Raw genomic sequence first — 25,096 nt, 5'->3', positions numbered from 1 at the left:
AGGAATGAAAAGAATTGAACGGCAAACCCGGATTGGGAAAGGTGAGTCGCCATCATCCGCGTCTTCAAAATGAAAGACATAAAAACCATGGTCGGTATATTTTCTGTGGTGTCAATTTCTCCTTGTAATATAACCCAAAAAGATCACGTCATCTTTCACTACTGAAACATGTTGCTAAACTATGTGAGCCGTTCGAATTTGAAAAAGGCAAGTCCATCGAATTTTTATATTTCACGTAAAAACACGGTTACAAAATAAATTTCTAAAACTATATAGCACAACTGTTTTGACTTGCAAATAACTACTCAAAATATTAATATTAATACCATGAATCAATTTTATGGCGTGAGATATCAATTAAAAGATACGAATTGCAAATTAAACCAGGCCAAGAGAGAAATTTAATATCATGGTTAATAATAATAATAATAATAATAACAACAGTAACAGAGTGTTGAACGTAACACCATTATAAATAATGTCCCTTCTACTTATTCTTTCGAAATCGGCTAAACTATGTCATTGAAATTATGATCGAACCGTAACAAAATGTTAATTCTGGTATCGTTCGCAAAGAGAATACTTAAATTGTCGCTTGTTCCGAGTTAGTTCAATGATAAATTTCACGTCGCATAATAGACCTCGCGGATTAATTTTCAACATGTAAGATAATATTAGCTGGTCGGCACTGAAAGCGCTCGCGCTCGCGCGGATAACTTTGCGCAACTATCCTGCGGCCGGCATTCGCGCAACCACCGCCGCCGTTAATAAGGTGTTAGTCTGGCTGGCACATGATCGAGAAACACGGGGCATAGGATATAGGACGTTGCAACAAAGCAACGGTGACGGGTACAGACGAGCCGTATCCGGGACGTCGACCAATAAAATTAATCGTTTTTGCTACATCGCCTGAATAATTTATGCTCGCTGCTGTGCTTAGGAGTTGACCGACCATCTTTCGCGACCGAGAAGCGTGCGTGTAACACAGTTGGGATAGATCGTTTATAAAAATAGACATTTACTCGCACCTGAACGCAATAGAACGTGGATTTAGTAACATTTTCTTGGAAAAATCTCTTTTAAATTGGCTGTAAGAAACATTAACACCGCGAACGTGCATCTTACTATAGTGTGACACATATACTACAATACTCTCTCTTTTTCTTTCATATGATTTAAAATACACATTTAAGAGAGAGTAAAAAGTTCCATAACATATATACGGTTGCAGAGTTAAATAAAGTGAAGTTTTTTTTTATGGAGATGTCATATTAAATGTAATGTCAATATTTCTATATGATATAGTATAAAAAGATTTTTTACATTTAAAAACGCATTTTTTTATCTAACACAGAACGATTTTATTATAATTCTCTTTGCAGTGTTTTGAATAAGAAATTAGCGATTTTTATTAAAATGCCGCATTACTGCAACCATATGTGTCCCGCATGTGGCTTTCTTCAATTTCGAAATATATGATGCATGAAAGTTTGCTGGCCCGTAAAACTGTCGACATGTCAATTGGTAGTTTCTTCCGTGTTGTGTCCCCATATTCGCGCAACAACGTTGCCCCCCAGATGAGCGGTATGCATTATTCAATGTACCCGGAAGGCCACTGCGGGTCCGCCGAAGTTGACTCTCCTCCACTATGCAACTTGTATTTTCTTTATCCGCTCCTGATGTATGCTTCTTACACGCTTCTTGGTAAAGCTCACAGAAATGCGCTAATTGCGCTTAAACCGAGAAATACGAGAAGAATAGAAGAGGCATAACTTCTCACACCTCATAAATAGGTATGCCAATAACACTGAATCTTGATACGCAATGTAGAAATACAAGTTGCAAAACGTTAAAAAAGAAGTTAAACATTTCGACGCGGACTTTGCAAGATATTTACTATTATTACGCGTTAGCTTTTAATCTATTCAGCTAAATTCATCCGGTTTATGTAAATCAAGTACTGTAAAGTTACGTAACAAAATACCACTTCCAGCCATTAAGAATATATTGCAAAATTTACAAGAGCAAAAGACACACGTAGATTTTGCACCGTTTATTGGGAGTGTCGCGTAACGGCCGGTGTAAGGCGGCACCACGCGGTAGCTATTAGGAGCAGGATGTAACCGTTCAAGAGCGAGTGTTTATCCGAGCCCTCGTAAATCACGCAAGGGCGACAAGCAATTATAATAACTGTACCTGGGTATAAACGCGTAAATAAAATACCAAGCCCTTCGGCCAAGTAATGAGGCATATACGAAGCTGGATGCGAACCAGTTCCAAGACTCGTTATCGCGACAGAATAAACAGCGAGGGAACACTTTCTCGAGGAAGTCTGTCTCGATTATCAGTGTTTCAGGTGCCCTAACGCACGCCGCAATAATAACGGCACCGCCAAACCAAAATAAAATTTATTATCGTAATAAATCATTCCTCTCTCGAACGTGCCTAAACAGCAGTGTACAAGGTAACGTGTGTATTTTTTTATTACTTTCCATTACTCTTTTGATTGCTTATATTGCTCTCGCGTTACGCTACAATACACTTATATGTAACGTGTTGTTTATCCGCATAGAGAATCAGATGCCTATTTAAATAGACATCTGGTTATTAAGCAAGGTACACTTTAAACGGAGAGATTGCCTTGCCCACGTAAGTTGTCTTCCGCACAAAAATATTCCGAGAGAAACCTCCAAAGTCTCAAGGTCACACGCCGGACCTCGTCGACCGTATAGAATTCAAGCGGAGTTTCAGATTTCAACGGAACGAACTCGGCGGATTGCGGGACAGGGGACAAAAAGGACGTGGTGCGCGGATGTGGTGAAAGAGAACGCGCGCGCGCGGAGAGAGGACCAAAAGTACATCGTGCCGCTCGCCATAACCTTTTATCAGTTATCTAATTAGCCGTTGCATTTAATTAGCGATCCGAGGAGAAAGCCACGAGATAGCCCTAGCGCTGTGCGATACCGACACGGTATGGGCCTGCATAGCTATACGTAATTTTAATCGACACCCACGTCAGATAAGAAAGGTCGACGGATGCAGGACTAGCATCCGCGTGCACTTTGCAATTAGTCGTATTTTTATTTATTTACCTATTTACCGCTTATATTGAGCTGCGCGTGAAAAAAGGCTGACGTGAAGCCGTCGGTCGACAAGAATTTTAAGGGTCTCTGAGCACGTAATCTTACGCGAATCAAGGAAAAAATGAAAAACATTACGTAGACGATCCGAGTTGTAATACTAGCACATCGTACAAATTCTATTGATTAAAAGATGATTTTAATACTCGTCGAATATCATGAGACGTCCTTTAAATTCGTAAGCGCATCTTAAGAATTAACAAGCCCAAAACTGATGCAAAAAACCGTTTACTTTCCATATATCTTTTTCAAATGTTAATACTTGGAAATGTTATCGTTATTTTTTCTATAATAGAAAATAATTTTAATAAAAATCTCCTATTTAATCAAAAACATTCGTATTTTTTCGGTAAGCATCCTAGGTAGCAAGATGACGTCTAATTGACGTCTATAGAAACGTCTCTAGACGTCGATCAGACGACGTCATTAAAGCGTCATTTGACGTCACTCTGCTACTGGGGATATACCTAGTTTATAGAGTATTTGTTATAGACAAACTATAAGAAATAAGATAAATCGCGTAAAAAAAGATTAACAGACCTTTGTGATCCGTCATAGAGAACCAATGTTTATCTAATTTAGACACTTACCTTTGCCGCGTCTTCGATGAAAGTTCCGATGGTCATCACCTGCAGAGTGACCTCGCGAGTATTTTCAAGTTCTTCTGGTGTCGCGTATAAACCTTCGCTAAGGAAGTATGGTTCGGGACAAGTTAATCTGCAAAGAATAAATATCGTTACAATAATCTATTCCGTTTGATAGATTTAAATTAGATAAAAAAAAACTCATAAAATTAGTTACAGTCTAGTAAAACATATATTTATCTTTCAAGAGTGCGTAAAATATATAAAATCCATCTTATTAATATTCATATTAATTAAATATTCATAACATATTAATCTTTATGGAAAAGCTAAAATTATAATAAGTATTATATGAATGTTTTCATATACTTTTATTTTTAATATTCTTGCGAGAAAAAATAATAATAAATAATAATAATAAATTAAAATCCATGATGACGTTTGGGTCAACATTTATGGTTATCGTAACTATTATCTCAATATCAAGATTTAATCGCAACATATAACCGTACATGTACTGTGTATCATAAACCGCATTATCTCGATTTAATTATATTGCTGCGCGGTACATAAGAGGATTCTTGAGAATCTTCGATGACGAATACCGAGCGAGAGAAATAAAAAGTAGAAAAATATATAACAGTATCATATATAGCATTTACCATCCAAAAGCTCAATCACTTTTAGGTAATTAAAAAAAATTAACGTTATGCAGCTGTTATATGACGATAAAATGTATTGATGATAGGTACTTGTACCTACCTTTCTAAAAAAGTTTATTTTGATAAAACTGGAAAGATTTTTACAATTTAAAATGGGATCACGTTATTAAATATTTACATGTATCCGCGAATAGTATAATGCGCGTATACGTAATACTATAAAATATGAAAAATATATATCTTCTATAATTGACGCGGCTTATTTGTCTTTCAACGATTTACACGAGTGGCGAATTTATTCCATTTCAAATAAGTGGGCTACAACGCAATAAATCACCGAACCTCGCGGGGGCCAATAATATTTCCTTCCCGTCTCTCTTTTGCAGGATATTAATCTTTACGCGGTATACAGCACTTTTTTCGTCATGTACGAGTACTCGCGGCGACGAACGCACGGATCCCGTGCGCTGCTCCCGGGTCACGGCAAGTATAATAAATATGTTCCTTCCTTGTCTTTAGATGGTTGAGGAGAGAAAGAGGGATGTGTACGAGGCAGGCGAGAAAAATCGAGCAGTCTGAACGGCCCCGAGATTGCGTGGCCGGGCAACATCAATTTCGAGGGTGATTCCCAGCGGTGTCGGAAGAGCCTCGAAAATTTCGAATGCCCGCGTAATCGAGGAGCCTAGCCTCCTAAGTCGAGGTATAAAGGTGCTCTTACTTGAGAATACCACCGCCACCACCACCTTTACATGATGCCTCCTCTTCTGGCTGTCCTCGTCTTTCCCTCCATCTCCCTTTCTTCCTCGCTTTCTTGTTTCTCGGCGTCCCTTTCGATCGTCGTTTTTTCCATCGTCCGCGATAATGATACCCACACGCTCTCGCTCGGTAATAATATTAATGGCTTCGTGTACCCGGAGACGATCGGAGGCTCGGCAAAAGGAACATCGTGGAGATCCCTTACGCGAGGAAGCTCGTCGTAAGAAGCGGTCTCGGAGTGTGCTTCGCTAGGTATTATATACGGAAAGCGTGGATTCACGCGAATTAACTAATACACTTGCTTCTTATTCATTCGTAAAAGGTTCATATTGGTTTTTCTAATAAAGCTTATGCGCGAATTAATTGGACGCGGGTAATCGAAAGACTCCGGAGATTGCCATGATACGATCATCCAGTCGTCTAATAACAGTAATAACTATTTTATAGTAGTATCGTATATGTTCAGATTTTTGCAAGACTTTTTAAAGGAAACGATTTCGTTCAGAGAGCTCAAGCTCAGAATAAAGAGCAAGTCTTGTTAAACCAGAAATAAGAAAAAAAAGTCGTAAAAATGTATAGTCCTGTCGTAATAGTTATATGAGAGATTGGATTTTTAATTATACATAAAACTTTAATGATGCATTTTAATTTATAATTGTATGACTGTGTATTCGATAGAAAATGACTGAAAAAGAAGCTACTTCAAGGTTCGTATAACAGTCGTGTTTTTTGTGTTTGTGTAAGTTGTTTTTTTTTTTTTAATTTCAGCATTATGATATTTACTTTATTTTCTTTTCGCTTCTTTCTATGTATTAAAAAATACTTTAATAATTTTAATTTAATATATAAATACATAAATTATATATTTATTATACATTACACACACATACCAACAAATATAAATGTATGATCAAATTAATATTAACATATGCAAAATAATAAAGGCAGCATTTTGATAATATTTGGACACATATTTAGCATAATAACGCTATTTGTACATTTTAACGTAGACACCAGACAACATTCACCAACGTTACAACCATGATTTATTTGATTTCATAGAAATAAAATAAAGAAATTAATTTATTAGCCCTGAAACCAGTATTGCATCAAAAAACTCATACGTGCTATCAATGGCTCGGTTCTGCACAATTAACGATTTATCTTGAGTAGGTCTCGACTGGTTGCTTACGCAGGCAATAGACATCATGTCTGTAATCCATAGACCCGTCGATCACCGAATAGATCGATCGCCCACATATGTATGCTTGCGCGGACAAGCGCAACGACGCGTGCAAATATTCTTGCAGCTTGCGCTTTCGCGACATTGAAAGGAGAAATTTAAGGCTTGAAACAAGAATCAGTAAACCTTTATTTTTAAATATATATAATATACCCCTATATACCTATATATCTATTTAATAAATCATATTGTATTAATGTAAAAAGAAGGCGAGAGAGAAAGAGAGAGAGAGAAAGAGAAAGAGAGAGAGAGAGAGAGAGAGAGAGAGAGAGAGAGAGAGAGAGAGAGAGAGAATTTATAATATGATTATAGTCATTTCGATAATCATCGTTTATTAAATATTTTCTGGCAGGCTTGCAAGTTTTACAATTACGAGGAGATATCATTTTGGCTCGAACATTGTAGACCCACGTATACAGACGGAGGAATATTTTGTTAGACGCATTTTTCGCATTAAGAATTTCTTTTGAATGTTTTCGATTTTTTAAAACACATTAATATTCAGTCTTTAATAATGCTGCTTGAGAGTCGTCTTTCCAAAACGAGATCTGATCTCGTCGATTACTGAAAGTATATATCCGACTTGGTATACGGCTTTACCGCGAAACAGTCATTAAATGTTATACTTACCGCGAATCAGTTCTTCGCAAGCTACGTCATTAAAGTGCCGTTTACTGGCAGAAAATCGCGAAACGCCTACGATGTCGTTGAGTCACCTTGTTTTCGTAGCCTTCCCCGGATCCTTTACGCTTCGCAAATTTCGAAAGTAACGTTTATACGGCAAGGAGATTTCGCAATACAAATCATAATTACCGCATAATGAAACGACGGATGAATTTAGCAATAATAAATACTTTTTAACAAAAATTATTTTTTAATACATTTTTAAATAATTGCAACGTTCTAAAAAATTATTGCGCTATTTCTATAGAAAAGCGATTTAATTATCAACCACACACTAATAAAAAGAGAAAAAACAGCATATGTAAAGTATATACGGTAAATAGAAACAAGTGAACCACAGTTCATGTTTATTCCTCATTTGCAAGTACGTATGTTGTCATACACATTATGTTATTTAGCAGAATGGAATCTTTTAATGTAATTAAATAAAAAGATATTTTATCTCTAAGCATTTTTTTCCCTAACAACATATATTTCTGTACATAAATTCGTTTGTGGTGGCATAATGGCATAAATTTTCTGTGTCTCTTGAAAGAAATCTTACAAATGTTTACAGAAGTGTCTAGAAATTCCGAAGAAACTATATTTTTAACGCATTTAGATGGTTAGATCGTTTACACAATAATTATGCACATTCGACGAGGCAGCTATTCCAGGAGATTTTCATGCATTTTATTTAGTGTCGGTTAGCATATTTCGGTTTCCTATGGTAATGCCACAAAAAATGCTTTTATCATCAACGAAGCGAGTCATACTCGCTAGGCCAGCACGTGTCGCCGAAGAATCGATAATTTGATTAAGTCTTAACAAAACATACCAGATTTCTCAGACCCCAAAGCAACATGACAAATAATTACAGATTTTTTTTGTATTCTTGAATATCTTAATCAATAAAAGCAACAATAATGAGCAATATGCTCAAAAAATTGAAAGAGAGATCGAAAAGAGTAAATAAGTGTCTTGAGAGATCCCTCATTATTGACTGCGTCAATTTTTTTCATAGACTTAAGCATTAATTATGTATAAATATAAATTCTACATTACCGAAACTATATAATTGTAAAATAACAACAATTCAATTAACTGCATTTTGCTTATATAACAATAATAAAATAGATTACGTACTATACTCATTTGTATTTGTATCTGTACTTATTTGTATACAGGGTCTTTTCTAAAGTGATGTCGAAAACTCTAAGAAGCGATTTCTTAAACAATTTTTAAAGAAAAAAGTTTCAATAAACATGGGGTCCGGAAATGCTTCCTTGCAGAGTTATGGGCCTTCAAAGTTTTATTTTTCTTTAACTTTGAAGCCCCATAACTCTGCAGGGAAGCATCCCGGACCCCATGTTCATCATAGGAACTTTTTTCTTTATAAAATTGTCCAAGGAATCGCTTCCTGGAGTTTTCGACATCACGTAGGGAACACCCTGTACACACATTTATATTTATATGCAATGTGATGAAAATCTATTAAAATTATTTTTTATATTGGCATGCAAATTGTTCTAAAAGTGGAGGAAGTCTTTAATAATGCAAATTATTAATCACGAAAGAAAGCACAGCGCACAGTAACAATAGCGTACAATAGTAATAACGTTATACGCGATTGGATTTGGTTGCTCACTCGACGATATCCGAAAAACAAAACCTAATGTTTTATCCAGGGCATTAAACTTGTCAATTAGTTACGTAGCAGACTGCAGCTGCTATTTATATGGTACGTATGACGATCGAGTGTACAGTGTGTACGAATTGAATGTAGAAATCCGGGTACTACTCGTTTGCGACATGTATTTAGCGCGACCAATATGAGAGGATTAAAATTATGCTGGGACACGATAAATCTGCCAATATGTCGAAAAGTTGATATCGGAATTATATAAATCACAAAACGAATATCTTAATCGAATTAAGAAGTCTCGCGAAATGTCACAGATAAATAAATATGTTACTCGTCGTTTAATTACGATATCATCGTTTAAGTCTTTCATGTATAAAATGGACGGAAATCGACTGCAGAAGAAATAGAATATGCCTGCAGCTAATTATATATTATTATATAGGGTTCAATTTTTTACAGAAGCTTTGTAATGGGATAGATTTTTTTATCGCCTATGTAATTTCTCTGGAAATAATTGTAAAAATTTCCTACCACATTTAAAAATTACTGACTTTCTAATTTTTAAAAAATTTTAACTGTGATTCTAAATAAAAAAGAGAATATTCATATCTTCCTATTTTAGATCAAGGTTTGATACACTGTTAAATATTAAAGGATAAAATTAAAACCAATACCTTGAGTTAGATAGCATTTTGTTATTTTTTAACTGTCATATCGAAATTTATTATTTTAACATGCGGAACAGTATTATTTTAACTCCATAGATTTCGTTGAATTAACGTTGTTTTAGTTAAATTAATGACATATTGAACAGGAGTAACGGCGCCCTATAGAAATGATTAAAAATGACTCAAATTGAATATTATTTGACACTACGAATTTAACAGTGTATCGGTATAATTCCGCCGAGTTCAATTTTCCATGTTACTGATATAAAAAAAAAACCTAATTGTATAAATCTTTATTTTGGATAAATATACGTTAACCAACGGATTCAACGGGATATGATCAATATCGGTATATAGCATGAAGACGCGATTAACCACGATCGAATTATCGCGTCGTGTCAAGAGAACCACTCAAATTCGTCCGATTTGCAAAATGCGCTCTCGACTGGCGAGCAAAATTTAGAAAAGTGGCTTCGACGACAAACATGGCGATGAGTGCGCGAATATCGTATAGGTAAAGGAGATTTATTTACCTTATTGATTAACGCGTCATGTCACGCCGATCGCTCGAGACTCATCTCGCTGCTCCTCGATACTCGATATACGTTATAGATGGCATTCAGGACGTTCGTTGGGCGAATAAACGACGCGGAGAGGCCCGTGGCCCGTGTCGAGAAATAGATCTTCGAACGAATGCCGAACCCATCATCAGCACCAGCCGAACCGACGCCGACGCGACGAAATGGGATGGGACGGGACGGGCCCGGATTACGAATTACCGAGAGACGCGCTGATACACGAGTTAATTGATACACCGAGATGATCATCCGTTATTAGATTCGACACAGCTCCCGGCACACTCTCCCGACACTCGTTCGTAACACGGAAATCGCGCGGGACGGGTAAAGAGACGCGAAAATACGTAATAAACGCGGCCATCGCAGCCTACCCACGACTCCTTTCCTTGTCCTTGTATGGTGTGTGCAATGTGCACCACCCTCTTCACCCCGCACCGCACCCGCCTGGCAGCGATCACCGGGCACTATGGGCAGCGCCAGCGTCAAGAAACTGCGGCATCACGCGACGCGCGATCAAACCTGATTGGCGGTTACAAAATTCGGTTACGCGACCGCGTTCAATTTCGCTCTCGCTCCGCGGCACGAAATTCATTAAAGATGGTTTCGAACCCCCTGGCTGAGGTATAATATATTTTTCGTTTCGCAATAATTTCTTTACAGTTACTTAGATGCGTAGCATCAAAATTAAATCGAAATGATTTAATTAGGGGGAGGGAGGGGATTTTGCTCCAATCACAGCTGTGTTGCAAGCCTGCGACAATTAGTCGGCGCGCGAGTTATTATGGTTGGAAGATATCTATTAAAATTAAAAATAATTTAACGCAAACATCATCTTGTTGCGGCTCTGTGCCCTTTCGTTAATTATTATATTGCTTCCTCATAGAGGAAGCTTTGTAATGGTGAAAAAATTTTTTTTTGAGATTTTGATGGAAATAGGCTTAGAATGTTCTAAAATGTCAAAAAATCATATTAGTAAAAAATGTCCGGAAGTATGTATGTATGTGTGTGTGTGTGTGTGTGTGTGTGTGTGTGTGTGTGTGTGTACGGATTTTTGTACACGCATCTACTTCTACAATTTTTTAGATACCAGTTTGAATTTTTGCACACAAATAGAGTATCATAGAAAGTATGTCCTCCTCAAATTTTATTGAAATCGGTCTACTGGTATAGATTTTATGCAGATTTTCCTTTTTTTGAAAAATGTGTTTTACGCTGCCGCTTTCTCAATATTTGAGATAGCGATTTATTTTTAATTTTATTATATTTTCCAGTTTTTTCTATCCCTATTTCATATATAATTCATTAAAATTTGATTGATCAGATCTCGTATTACACACATTTGAAATTTCGAAGAATTCGTACATACATAGAAGCTTTATAAAACTTGATCTGATCAACCAAATTTTAATCAATTATATATGAAATAGGGGTAGAAAAGACTGGAAAATATAATAGAATTAAAAATAAATCGCTATCTCAAATATTTATAATATCGGGCTGATTTTTTTATCGATAAAGTATTGTTTTTATATGTATGATATACGCTGAGGAGGACCCCAAAGAAAGGTCGAAACGTTCGTTCGTTAATTGATTTCGGTATTTGTGACTGTTGATAATAAAGTTTAGCGTTTTAACGACACGCTTGTGCTCTTATTGCCCGTTTAAGGTCTTTCTTTTACATTATAGAGCCTTACTTAGTTATTATTATTATTATTATTAGTATTGTTTTAGTTTTTAAGTGGACAAGTATTTTTAGTATTTTTTAGTGAATGTATATAATTATTTACGCAGTCCCCAAAAGAGTTAAGTGTGAAATCAGAACCTTTGCTAACAAAGCTTCCTCTATGAGGAAGCCAAAACAAATAAATACCGATAATTATACCTCGAATAAAATAAAAACTTGCACACTTAGAAACTATGAGGAAGTAATATGCAAGTTTCTACTTACACAATTAAAAACTACGAGGAAACAATGTGCAAGTTTCTACTTGTGTTTGATTTCTAATCATTTGAGCTTATCATGATTATCGTTAAAGATGTCTTAATAATAAATCGATGAGAATAATAATATTGCTAAAATATAGTGACGTAGAGGAGAATTGAATTACTTGGACGTCTATTAAAATCTTTTAAAATAATATTGCGTATTCGTTTGTATCGTGTAATTTTTTATGGTTGATAGAGGTTGATTTAATAAAATAATCTATTAAAATTGTTGATTTTCATTTGCATATTTAAAACATTCTATTGCATCGTTCACAATAATAGAGTACTCTCTTTTAATTTTTTTTTACGAATGATTATAATGTCCGTTTCTAGTTTGTTTTTCGTTTACCTCGTTATATAATTTTGTTATAGAGTGCCCTGTTTGCCTTACGCGCACGTGTGTTGCCGAATCAATTTGCCAGATGGATAGAAAAGAGGGTAAAGTGCAAAAAGGCAAACTCGACGAAGTCAGATAAGGGTCGGAAGAGGTAGAATGAATAATAAGTGCAAAATTGACCATGCGATGTGTACGAGGAAGGAGGACAATGCGAGGCTGATAGAAAAACGGAGGGAACCCCATGCGGCCGCACCCTGATTTCACGCATGCGATGAGTCGTGCTGTATAGGCGAAAATAAAACGGCGAATTTCTGACTCTTAATCTAAGCACGCGAGTGCGCGAAATCGCTCGACGATATGGTTGAAACTAATTTATCGGTCTTTTTCGTGCGCGGATTCTCTCTCTAATTAATTGGTCATTAACTGACAGATATTGCTACCAGCATGATTTTCAATTACTTGCGAATTAGCAAATCGCATCTTTATGCTACGGCAGTTAAGAACATGTTTTTCTTATTTTTAGAGAACGAAGAATTGAAATCTTTTTCTCGAAAATACATTCCATTCAAGCAATTGTCGTGAAATTTTTAACAAGTATAAATATTTATCAGAAACTATGAAGATATTAATTGAATGAGATAATATCCCCTTGCGACTCTTCGCAAATGATATATTTTGACAAATTGGAATTAATTTGAGCTTTTGATTATTATAAATAATAATATACCACTGTACAAAAATAAGTTAATTTAAAATTTTGTAATTCGAAATTGTAAATATAGTAAAATAATTAAGGAACAACGAATAAAATTTGTCGTTCCCTAAATCATTAAACAATTTTCCTCTCGACTCTAATGGTTTTGCTTTTATTGTCTTGCATCAGGTTTCATCGTTCCGCAACCGCGGCGTAAAAACGCGGAGATGCTTTTCTTCCTATCTCCCTTATATCATAAATCACGTCTGGTTTAGGATCGTATATCGCAAAATCATTGCGAAAGTTTCCGTATCAATTTCTCTCGGCGACACACGATTCTCTTGTCTAACAATGAGTTACTGTTACGTATAAACGACACATCACTGTCACAAGCTGGCTCGATAATCCCGACAATAAACTCAGCCTAGCCGTTACCTATACGAGAGTACGACGAGTTTATTTCGAATCCGTTAAGCCCGTTTATCGGGACAAGAATCGGACTCGTTTGTATCGCGCGGTATATGAAAATTGCGCGTCAATAAGCTACACCCTACTATCTAACGATTCGGAAACATAATCGCCCGCGGATTATACGTATAATATAATAGCGATAAATATCTACGATTGATAGAGCCAGTTTGTATACGTGTCGTAATAAATATTCAGCTTAATACTATTCCCTTTTGATGCTTTACGTGTCGTGTCTATACAGATGAAATTGGTGCGAGGCTCACCGGTACTACACACATGTCGCGCGACTTTACCGTACTCGAAGAGTGTCCCTGAGAAGAGAGAATGAGGGTGCGTAGGTATGTATCTCTGTTGCACACAAAGGTGATTATACTAGTCGCGCACGCCTCGAGTATCTACCGGGTGGTCCCTGAGATAGACGCGTAAAGCAAAATGTCAAGCTCTCGATCTTCCACGAACAATCGATCATTTCAGGTTGCATCATTGGCCGTACGGGGTGGATCGTACGTGATGTATCGTCGAGATGAGCCGCGCGCGCGCGCGCTCGCACGCCAAACCGAGAATACAGATAATTTGCCTCTCCTCCTACCTTCTTAAGTTACGTTCGTTACGCCGTAACCTGATTAATGATAATACGGGGCTAAGAGGGAATCATTTTTCTTGCTCCTCTTATTCGTCGATCGGAGATCGAAGGACGCGTAACGGGGATTATAATTTCGGTGCGGACACGACGCCGAAGCAACAGCAGCTGCCATATGGAGATTTTGTACCGCGATAAACACTTATTTATTTCAACTGCAGTTCCTATCGTTAGTATCATTAATTGTTATTTAAGAACAAACTCTTGTGCCGCGTCTCATTTGGTGTAACATACGCGATGTAGAATTGTTATTTAATTGTGGAAACATGATTAAAAATTGAAAAGTGCTCTTTTGATTGATTTAAATTAATGCGCACTCTCATCTCTTTTCGTAAAAATACTTTTTACGTTATCTAACAATTACACGCAATTAACTTATGTAAATAATAACACCTAATATCTCTCTAATTAAATTTCGTTCGTAAATACGTGTTATTCTAATGATCTTTAAATGGATATACCACTTGTTATTATCAATTTCACTGCCACTATCTGTATACTTGATATGCGTACGACTGCATTTACTTAGCATAATTCTATCCGTAATTAGATGTAATTATCTGTGGGTATAACTTCAACTTTATAGACACAAGATTATAGGTCCATATATTCTGAACGTACTTTTATCGATAAATACGCGCGCACTTATTATATTTTTAAGAGGCTATAGTATATGCAACGTGAGAGCATCTCAGAAATAAATGCGCAAACATTCATCGATAAAAAGTGCGTTCAGAATACATGGACCATAGTTTTCTATTTTATTTTACGACCTACGAAAAAGTCGGGATACGGCGTAATGTAATGCGCTCGTCTCGATGTTTATAATAATTTCGCATTATAACATAAATCGATTGATAAACGGGCGCGTTGTAAGCCCACGTCAACTTGATAATCAACGTTAAAACTCGCGAATGATAAAAACGCGCATCTTGTAACGATAACGTGACTGTTGGACAGTATAATGAACGTGGCTTCTCTCTTTAGTCTCTCTGTTCTCCCATGTAATCTCAAACCATTCGAGTATTTGCCTTTCTGTGTGATTTCATGATGATATATGATGATTTCGATGACAAGAAACACATGTTCTCGCTTTGCCTCAACGTGGCATAAATATCGAAACGATAATAACTGATACGCTCGCAATGTGGGAGAACATTCTTCTACGCTATATCCATATAATTCCAACAGTTTATGTATCTAATATTTTTAAATATTGAGAGAGAGAGAGAGAGAGAGAGAGAGAGAGAGAGAGAAGCTTGAGCTTCCGATTGAGATTTTAAGACATCTATACCTTGAAATATTTTAACAGTGTAATCGCACTTTTCTCTTAATCAGCAGGTTGCACAATAGTTTGTCAAATTAAAATATCGCGATAGTCTAGTAGAAGTAATTTCTTTTTGTATTGCAGTTAGTACGTCTTTATATATTCACATTTCATATGATTTTCTATATAACAAATCTTCTGCATGTATTTTTAGGTATTTTTGATTTGCGGCAATGTCTGCAACGTGCAATATACTTGTCTCTTCTTGTGGAATATCGCCAAACTAAGTATTATAGGTGTCGTTTTTTCATCTTAAGCAGTTTTCCTTATTAATTATTTGACGATCTTTGTTTAAGTGTCCTTGCGCATTGTGTGTATTATATTTATACATTTTATCACAAGTATTGCATTTTATATTTCAGTATTATTTAATTTCTTTAAATGTTTCCACATCAGAGAGAGAGAGAGAGAGAGAGAGAGAGAGAGAGACTACATCGATTATTTTTTGACGACATTATATCTACTCAGTATCACGGAGCGTGTATTACTAAATATGGCATATCGATTACCAAGAAAAATATTCGGTGAAACTGTTTGGGGAAGGTCTAAGAGACTCTAAACATAAATATTGATACATTGTTTGAATCTTGCTAGAAGTTAAGTCAGTTATAGTTTTGTTTCTAATTGCTCGATTCTAGTCCTCGAACATTTAAATTAAGATACACGTTTTGTCCATATTGTCAAGCTAAAAGTCATAGCGATATTGTGTCAATTTTTTTCAATGCAGCGCTAGTGAGAAAGCCTTCTTATTAGCACTGTATAGTATTTAAAAAAAATGATGGGGATGGTTTCCGCGACGAAGATGATGATAATAATAACAACGTATCTTAATGCAAAATATTTATATTTCGGATTTTGCATCGCAATTAAATGAAAAATAAAAACACTTTTATTATATAACTCAAACCCCAAGCTATCGATTGAGCCTACTCAGAACTTGATCACTTCAGCCGTTATTGAGATCCGATAACCTAAGGGTTTCTCAACTCAAAGATATACGGTCAGGTCTCGCCACTCGTGCGTCGCTAGCGCATACATTTTGCGCGAGACACTACCGTGTCTCTTGATTGAGCTACGAAAAATACAAATTACTATTTACGTTTTCAATTCAAATTGTGATAAAAATGCAACAGGTGCCTAAATCTTATTATTAATCTAAAAAGTGAACAAATTCGGTTTTTTGTTAAGAATCGCTTATAACCTGCATAAGATCAATATATTCATAAAATCATTAAATCATCATTTCCATTTTTGCTGGTGATAGATCGAAGTGTGCAAGCTCATTTCAATAAAATGGCCGATTTACGGACAGCTTTTAGTTAAAAAGTACATGACGTAGGCATGTGAAAGAAAAGGAGACGTATATGTCAAAGTTGTGACACGGTCTAAAAATATTCAAACCGGATGGAGTGAAGGTTGATATATACCTGGGGCATTTATCCAGCGATAATAAACGTGGACCATGCTAATGTCAAAGCTGATCTCAGGCATGGCCGTAGTCAGATCGCTATAGTTTATAGCATATCGCTCGGTTGAACAAGAATTATCGTTGCACGCGCAATGCTTTCGTTAGCATTTTATCTCTGCGGTCGCCTTCTGACATAATAAGTTTATTTTCTCATTTTTGTTATTCATTTGACAATAAAAGCTCTTCTAGTAAAAAAATACAAAAATTCTAATAGCAGAGAATAAAACATATTTTATACAAAAATAACAAAACCTGGATTAGAAAACTGTCTTGTGTATATATTTAATATAGTTTGTTAAAGTGTACTTAACAACTAGAATATTTGAAATTTAATTTATAGAGAAGAGAAGGCGCTTTTCTTATTTTATGCAAAGCAATTTGAGTATATAAGCTTATTTGATCTATTTTCTCACATTTGTCATGCTCTTGTTGCATTGAGAAGCTTTAGAAAAAAACGTTTACTTAATAAACTTCGCGGATATATATAGTAGATCCTTTAAAATAGTTTAAAGGATAATTAAATTAATATTAAAAACCGCGTCGCGTTCAATATTGTTGGGTAAAACTTTAATATTCCATACAGTTGCAATAAACTGTTGGCGTAAAATGTAGTTTCGCCCTGGAACGTGAAATAACGTCGCTATCCAGCGCGGTGACACATTCTGAAAACTATTCCAGCAGGGCGGAGCAAAGGTTGTGGTATCCCTGGGGCATTTATTTAACGATATTGCCACGGTCCGAGCTAATGTCAAAGTCGATGCCGTGCCCAGGTCTACTTGGAACGTCGTGCGGCACGTATTATATGCTGCCTATAAGCCGAACGTGAATTACCGTTGCACGCGAGAATTATCGCTTCCTTGTTTAACGAGAGAAATTTACACAATCATTATTGTCCTCCAGGAAGGGATGACAAATTCATGCGATAATTTTGCGGTATCGTAGCCGTAATGTATACGTTGTGAAATCGCTCGATTTATCGTTATGGATGAAAGTCTCGTGGAATACGAATATTGATATAACGATTAAAATAAAAACGCTTTGCATTACATCTAAAAATGGGTGTATATGTAAATAAATATTTTACCGTATCTTTTTTCATACAATGCGTGACAAGGACATTTGTTTCACAAACATAAAAAAGCATAATAAGTATATTTTTCATCACTTAAAGTCAATTATGTTTAACATTTACAATAATTGTATAAATCATAATGCACTGATCGGGGACGCGTTACTGTCGAGCGCGTAAAACCACCGCATTATCGTCTCCTTACCGCGGGGCCTTGATTATGGACGCGTTGTGTGTGTGCTTCAAACGTCGCAACATACTTCGTGCGCCTAATAGACATCCTATTAGCCGTAGGTACATTCGAGCCGAGAATTTTTCTAAGACCGCAAGCCTCTAATGCGATTCCGCTCTAATAGAATAATTCCCCAGCGCATTAGTCAGACGACGGCTCTAATCGTGATTGCAGAATTTATACCGGAGCACGTAACGGAGAAAGAGAAAGAGAGAGAGAGGGGGGGAGGAAGGAGAAAGAGATAGTCAGAACGGGAGAGCAGAGATCGTGTGGAGAACGGTACGATAATAATTGAATTAAGTGAATGTCGCTTAATGATACTCATTACATTACCAAGCCGATTACCAAAGCGATCGTGATCACAGAGAGCGCATTACGGAATGCCTATGGAAGCAGATCTCGAGTAATAAAGTTTCGTGGCGTTAATATCGGTTTTATCTCAATCTATCGCACGTATCATCAGTTATGCGGAGATTATGCGTGGTCTAAACTCCGCGAGAGATAATTCACTCGTTTAGTAATAAGCACGCGCGGCAAATAGCCCGCGCGATTGACGGAACCGGCAGCTGATGTCCACATCAAAGAGATCTAAGTACCACTAATCATAAGGAGAGCAATGCATAATAAAAAAAAGGTAGATGTATATCGTAGAATTGTAATCGTATAATAACTTCTTGTACCCGACGGGTACAAGTCTTGCGGATAAATCGCATCGCAGTGCATTAGTTTCCTATAGTAGTAGATTCAGAGGCTGTTTCGACGTCTCTCTTTTTCTTTTCCATTTTCCATCTTTCTCGTCCCCGGAGCGCTATCTGTCCGCTGTTAAGAGGGAGCACACGATCGCGCATAACCGCGCGAATATCTCTTCGCAAACGGCGCGCGAGGGATGGGATTTACGAAGCGTGCAAGCGCCAGCGGAAGCGCGAAGCAACAGTGAAATACTCCATTGCGCTTGAAATCCACGACGTCGGTCGCCCGCCGTAACCTACGCAAACGAGAGGCCGAGAGTAAGAGCGAAAGGTCGAGAGCTGGAGAAAAGAAGAAAGAAAGAGAGAGAGAAAAAAGGGCAAGGGTGAGGTAGAGAGGGAGATGAAGAAAGAAAGAAACGGAGAACAGAGAAAGTGGACGATCATTTCTTCTTCGTTGGGAAAAGAGAAGGGCGCGCACCCGGCAGGAAACGGACGCACGAATTAATAATGGCTACTTGTATCTCCTTCTTCTTCGCCTCGATTCTTCTCCCTCGGCAGCAGCGCAACCGTTTTGCGCGGCCCGCACGAGAGAGGCCCAGGGTACGAGTCGGGCATACGTAGTTTTCTGCATCGCCCCGCAGCGCGGCCTCTTAATGGCCGCGGTAATGCAACGTGATTGCCCGTTTCACGGAGCATTACGTGGAAAAACACACGTTGCGACGGGAGAGACTCACGCAAATGACACACGTATGTGCACGAGTTAAGCTATACGGACTGCGGAAGCCGAGGTAGCCTTGCTCGTCTAACGTGGGACCTCGGGACAGGGAGATGGAAACGAGAAACGAGCGTATGGAAGGACGTCGGGAATGAGTAGGACAGCTAAGAATTAGATCTCGTTTGAAAAGTACAACGTGCGGAAGGCACGATTATATGCTTCGAATGTCATCGTAAAGAAACGCTTTTTGACAATACATTAATCCTTCCCTCGTAAATCGGTCAGGTCAACGGTCACAAATTTTACAGTTTAAACGAATAATTTTATATTACAAAGAATTTTGTTACAGAGTATATCTCAAAGTTATTGATATGCTCTTTTCAAAATTTTCTACTGAAATAATCATTAGGAGAACGCGAGAGCAGATAACGATCATTCGAAATCTATATTAACTTTGAGTACACTTTGATAGAACTTTACGATATTTAATAACTGCTACAAGGTACTTAGTATAAAAATCAAAGGGGTAAAAGGGTCAAGATTGAAATTAGAATTTTAGATTACCGTGAAAGAAAAAATTTTTAAAGCCAATTCAAGAGTTCACAAATCAATTTTAAAGTAGCTTATCCGTTATTACATTCAGCTAATTGTTCGCTGCTAAAGCCATTCAGCGAACATTGAACAGCTATAACTTTGAAGAACGAATCTGTAATCGCGGTTGCCGCGGTCTCTTTCGAAAAACGCTATTGCGAGATACAAATTCTTTGCGAATTTCTCTTCCGCGAGTCCGTGCCTCGAAAGGCTGAAAAAGGAGGAAAGGCAGAGCAACATGACGTAGTGCCGAGAAAATTACGGTAATCATGTGGTGGATGTGCGAGATACCTGAAAGAACACAGCCGTGCAAGAGAAAGAAATATTCCTGGCGCTGTCGAGGTCGGAAAAGAAGAAGGAGACGAGACCGAGAAAGAGAAAATAAAGAGAGAAAGAAAGAGAAATAACAAGAGAGAGGAAGAGGGAGAAAGAGATAGAGAGAGAGATAGAGAGAGAGAGAAGGAACGAGAGAACGAAAGGGAAAGAAACTTCCAGAAAGCATGCCGACATCGAGCGAGGAGAAAAGTTCGGCCTTGAGGCGAACAACCGGTACGAAGGTGGATGAAGGAGCTAGACACAAGGAGGATATCATATACAAGTGAGCGAGAGAGGGCGAAAGAGGAGCGCCAGAAATCATAGAGATTAGCGTGTCGCTGCTATACGAGCGGGGGTAATCCCGTACTAATAGCGAACATTTCCTTTGCCCGTAAACGTTGTCGGTTGTCGTGATATCGTAAACGTAAACAGAGCAGTGACAGCCAGTCGTAACTCTTCCGCTCGCTCGTTAGGCGATGACGCGTCATGCCCGCGAGGCGTTCTGCGCCTTTTAAATGCTGTTAATGACGTTTTCGTACCAGAAGGCACCAACGGTCCTACTATGTTGCATATCGCGCTGCAACCGTTAGTGAATGGCCATTCGTTCGTTGTCCTGACATTGGAACCATTCGATGTATGTATCCTTTCTTTGAAATTAATCTTAATTCATGAAACCTCAATAAGCGTGACGATTATCGATCATTGTCATCCTTACATCAGAAAGGAATACTCCGCTTTTTTCTCGGACAATTAGCATTAATTTTTCACAATAAACATACGAAGAATGAAGATTTATAAAACTATAGTTGCTTAAAAAATAAGAACAGAATGTATGGAGTTTTTTTTATTACGGATATATATATATATATATATATATATATATTGTGAAAAGCTAATATACAAATTTAAAATTAGCGACATATTTTTTTTCCTAAAGGGGAACTGGTTTAATTTTGAAAGGAAAATAAAGTTCAATCTAAAGAACGATATCCAACGTTCGCGACGATCAGGTTTACGAACCTGAAAGTATGAATAATTGCGTGATCTGGTGAAGGACGCGTATCGATACCTATATATGCACTTAAGTTCTGAATAACGATCTATAAAGTAGAATATTCGCCTGACTTTTTGCTTGGCTTATGTAATAATAATGATTGATGTTAATAATTACCGGTGACATAATGGACATAACTTTAAATTTATCAATAATGACAATGAACGATCTTGTGTCATTTGGTACATATACACGGGGATTAGAAATTATGTCATAGCATTGCCTCGCCACGCAATGCGATCGATGTGATTAAAGTAATTGACCACGGTTCATATCTCGTTCGCATTCGCACGGATCGTACACACGCGTGTAAACGGGGCGTGCCTTCGGCACTTATATCATTAACTTAAAAATCTGCGTGCCCTGAAGCAATTGCATACGCGTAGCCATGTATAATTCAAGACCGTATGTGAAGGTATATGGAATATTATTATAACTATCTCGGTTTTAAAGAACAAAAACTGTAGCAAGTAATTTAATAATAATAAGTAACTAAACTTAAAATATATGAACGATATAATATGATATTTCTTGAGATATACTCAAGATAGCAAAATATTTTCTGTCCATCTTTTATTTAGGTTTGTGAAAAATGCATGCATGTTAGAAAAATGTTTAAATACTGTTTTGTTGTACTAGCTTATTTAATAATCCTGAAACTATATAGAGGTTAAAAAAACACCGACTTCGAATTCCTTTAAAAAAAAAAAAGAAATAAAGCAATACAACTAAAATAACAATTTTTCCTGTTATGTTTTACAGATTATTTATTTTTATTTTACATGAATATGTGTAGTTTATGTACTATGTACTATTTAGTAGTGTGTCACATTGTTTTGAGCCTTTCGACTCACGAGACTCCTAGAGATATCATTGCCACCTTTGACTAGAGAGGATACGGCCTTAGAGGCGTTCAGGCATAATCCCACGGATGGTAGCTTCGCACCACCGGCCGCTCGACCGAGTGCGTGAACCAAATGTCCGAACCTGCGGTTCCTCTCGTACTGAGCAGGATTACTATCGCAATGACTGGTCATCGGTAAGGTAAAACTAACCTGTCTCACGACGGTCTAAATTCTTCGTTTCAGTCTTCATCATTCATGAGACATAAATATTACGAAAGAATTTAAGTAAAAATTTTATATTTCAAGAATGTTAATATGTATGTATATATATATATATATATATATATATATATATATATATATGTAGGTCCGGAGGTATGTTCCGGGACTGTTTACGTTTTTTGAAATATACAGTCCTGGAATATAACGCATATATATGTAATCAGATTCAAAAAACTGTCCCGAAAAATGCCGTAGGACATCAATTTTTTCCAGGACAGTCCTGGAAACTGCCAAATGTCCCGGAATATACCGATATCAAAAATAAAAGTCCCGGAACATACTTCCAGACCTACATATATATATTCTATTTCTCACACAGTTTTATTTCTTTTTCTTATCTTTTATTAAATGTCTAATGAATTCAGACATTGAATATATTATCATTTATGTACATACATATATATACATAAAAATTTGCCAAATAAATTTATTAATATATAACATATACCTGATACAATTTTCACGTAGATTCATTGGTGAAAGAAAAAGTAACATGTTGCTCACTGATACGATACATAAGCTGGAAAATTGTGACTATGTTGAAAAACTGCTTCCATTTTTATTCTCATGTTTCGATCATTGCACTGCTCGTACTACACGAAAGTAGTAAAAACATGGGTAATTACGATCGCGCGTAAATCATCATGCAGAATAGGATAATCGCATATGATATTTTTTCCGACGTTAATCGCACGTATATTTTATTGTTGCGACGCTAGAATAATCTATATGATCTGCTCGGCGAATCTCATAAATTAATACAACAAATGAAATCTCGAACAGTAAAAAATTGTTACAAATCGCAGACGATGTACAAATTTCGAAACGCAGGTAGCAAGGTATAAAGGATAAAATATGCTCTTAATTATTTATTAAATAAACGCATTATGATGCCGATTCGAAAAAGTTCCATTTATCAACGAAGTTGATAATTTAAAATGCGATTAATAAGATCGAGTTGATGACTAATCAAGATGCAATCATCGGGAGTGTATAATCAAAATTTAGTATTGTATGCGCAATTGTTCACATGTGTGTATAAATATCGCGTTAAAGTAATGATATATAATTTTCATTCCGTATTGCTCTGATTTCTTATATATACATAAAAATAGATAATTCGCGCAAAACATATACACTTGATTTGATGAATAGCCGATACATTTACAGTTGTTAATCGCGGAAGTTAATTCTTCGCTGGTGAGCTGATATCGAGTGGTTAATTACTCGAAATATGGAAAATAATTATAGAAAATAATCAATCGTATTTAGAATCTTTAGGTACATACTTGCTATGATCACGTTTCGATAATTAATGTAAGAGCATAAAAAACGGCTCGTACTGTTAAGTACCTGCTCGCTTGAGTTCCATCACGTGAATGATAACACGGCGCGCAATGATTTTACATACGCGAAAGCGTACTGATGTACATTACCAAATATCAGGATCATACGCCAGCTACTTCTGTCACGCTGAAATATTTTATAAAATAAATATTATAAAATAAATGTGTGTGTGTACATCAAATATTCTATTTCTTGATATTTCAAACTAATTTCAATAAATGAGCTATTATCGGATATTTTTTATTTTCTTTTGTAGAGACTTTTATTAACATTGCTCAAAATAACAATTATTCTATTTGAAAAAGTGTTTTAGAATAGAAATATTGATTTTTTGATGAGAGAATTTGCTTCAATTTGCTTCAAGTATATTATTAATATCAAATTAATTCTTTTTTTAAATGTCATTATGAATTAATAAAATTACTTGCTTCATATTAAAAGAATTATTAAACTTGTTATTTAAAGAATAACATTTATCTTTGTTTTGATAAAAAATTATTTACATAATTAAATTTTATTATCTTCTTATTACTTAAAAAAGATAATTTCTCTTTTATTTAAAAGTGGAATAAAATTGTAATTGAATTTTGTAATATATCGAAAAAATTAGATTAAATTGTCGTGATTTAATATTATCATGATTGAAAATATGACATAACGAATATCAAATTAATTCTCTTTATTTTAATTCAAGATCTATTTATAAAATCATATTTCAAAACTGATTTCAATTGAGTTCTTTAGCATAAACGCTATTATAAGCACGAGCTATAAATATCTATTGATCTTTTCAGTTGTCTCAAAATAATTGTCTGTATTTCTTGCTGCGCGATGTATATCGACGTACAATTTTCAACTTTCAGACCGTTTTCTTCGCTTCGCGATTTTCTTCTTGCCTGCACGGTCTGTCGATCGCAATGTTTCCGCGTTCCGTTACGCTCGATGGAAAAACGCTGGTGGCTAACACTTCATTTTTTAATAAAACTCGCTGAAAAATGATTCTATATTTAATTGCGAACAATGATACACGGAGAAAAATATGCGTCTTGTACTTCGCTTATATAAGTGCGTAAAAAGGATGAAGAGTACGGTGAA

General features: G+C 36.3%; 2 protein-coding genes across 3 annotated transcripts in view; one reads left to right on the top strand and one right to left on the bottom strand.

Annotated features, from left to right (window-relative positions):
* Window positions 1-12,880, top strand: part of LOC143900780 (uncharacterized) — a 241,725-nt gene extending 228,845 nt beyond the window's left edge. For both annotated transcript variants that reach the window (XR_013257869.1, XM_077412490.1), the window contains one exon: window positions 12,298-12,880. Coding sequence is in view for 1 of the 2 variants with exons in the window: in XM_077412490.1 (XP_077268616.1) it covers window positions 12,298-12,417 (120 nt within the window). In the remaining variant the exon portion in view is untranslated. The remainder of the gene's footprint in view (window positions 1-12,297) is intronic.
* Mesr6 (misexpression suppressor of ras 6) overlaps window positions 1-25,096 on the bottom strand; it is a 637,129-nt gene that overhangs the window by 276,587 nt on the left and 335,446 nt on the right. Inside the window, exon 4 of the mRNA XM_077412480.1 lies at window positions 3,731-3,857. Within this exon, the coding sequence (XP_077268606.1) occupies window positions 3,731-3,857 (127 nt within the window). The remainder of the gene's footprint in view (window positions 1-3,730; window positions 3,858-25,096) is intronic.

The sequence above is a fragment of the Temnothorax americanus genome, unplaced genomic scaffold (assembly GCF_048541705.1).
Source record: "Temnothorax americanus isolate GAGA-0224 unplaced genomic scaffold, ASM4854170v1 Scaffold30, whole genome shotgun sequence".
Classification (NCBI taxonomy): domain Eukaryota; kingdom Metazoa; phylum Arthropoda; class Insecta; order Hymenoptera; family Formicidae; genus Temnothorax; species Temnothorax americanus.
The sequence above is the reverse complement of the archived record's forward strand: the minus strand, read 5'-3'. Positions and strand labels throughout refer to the sequence as shown.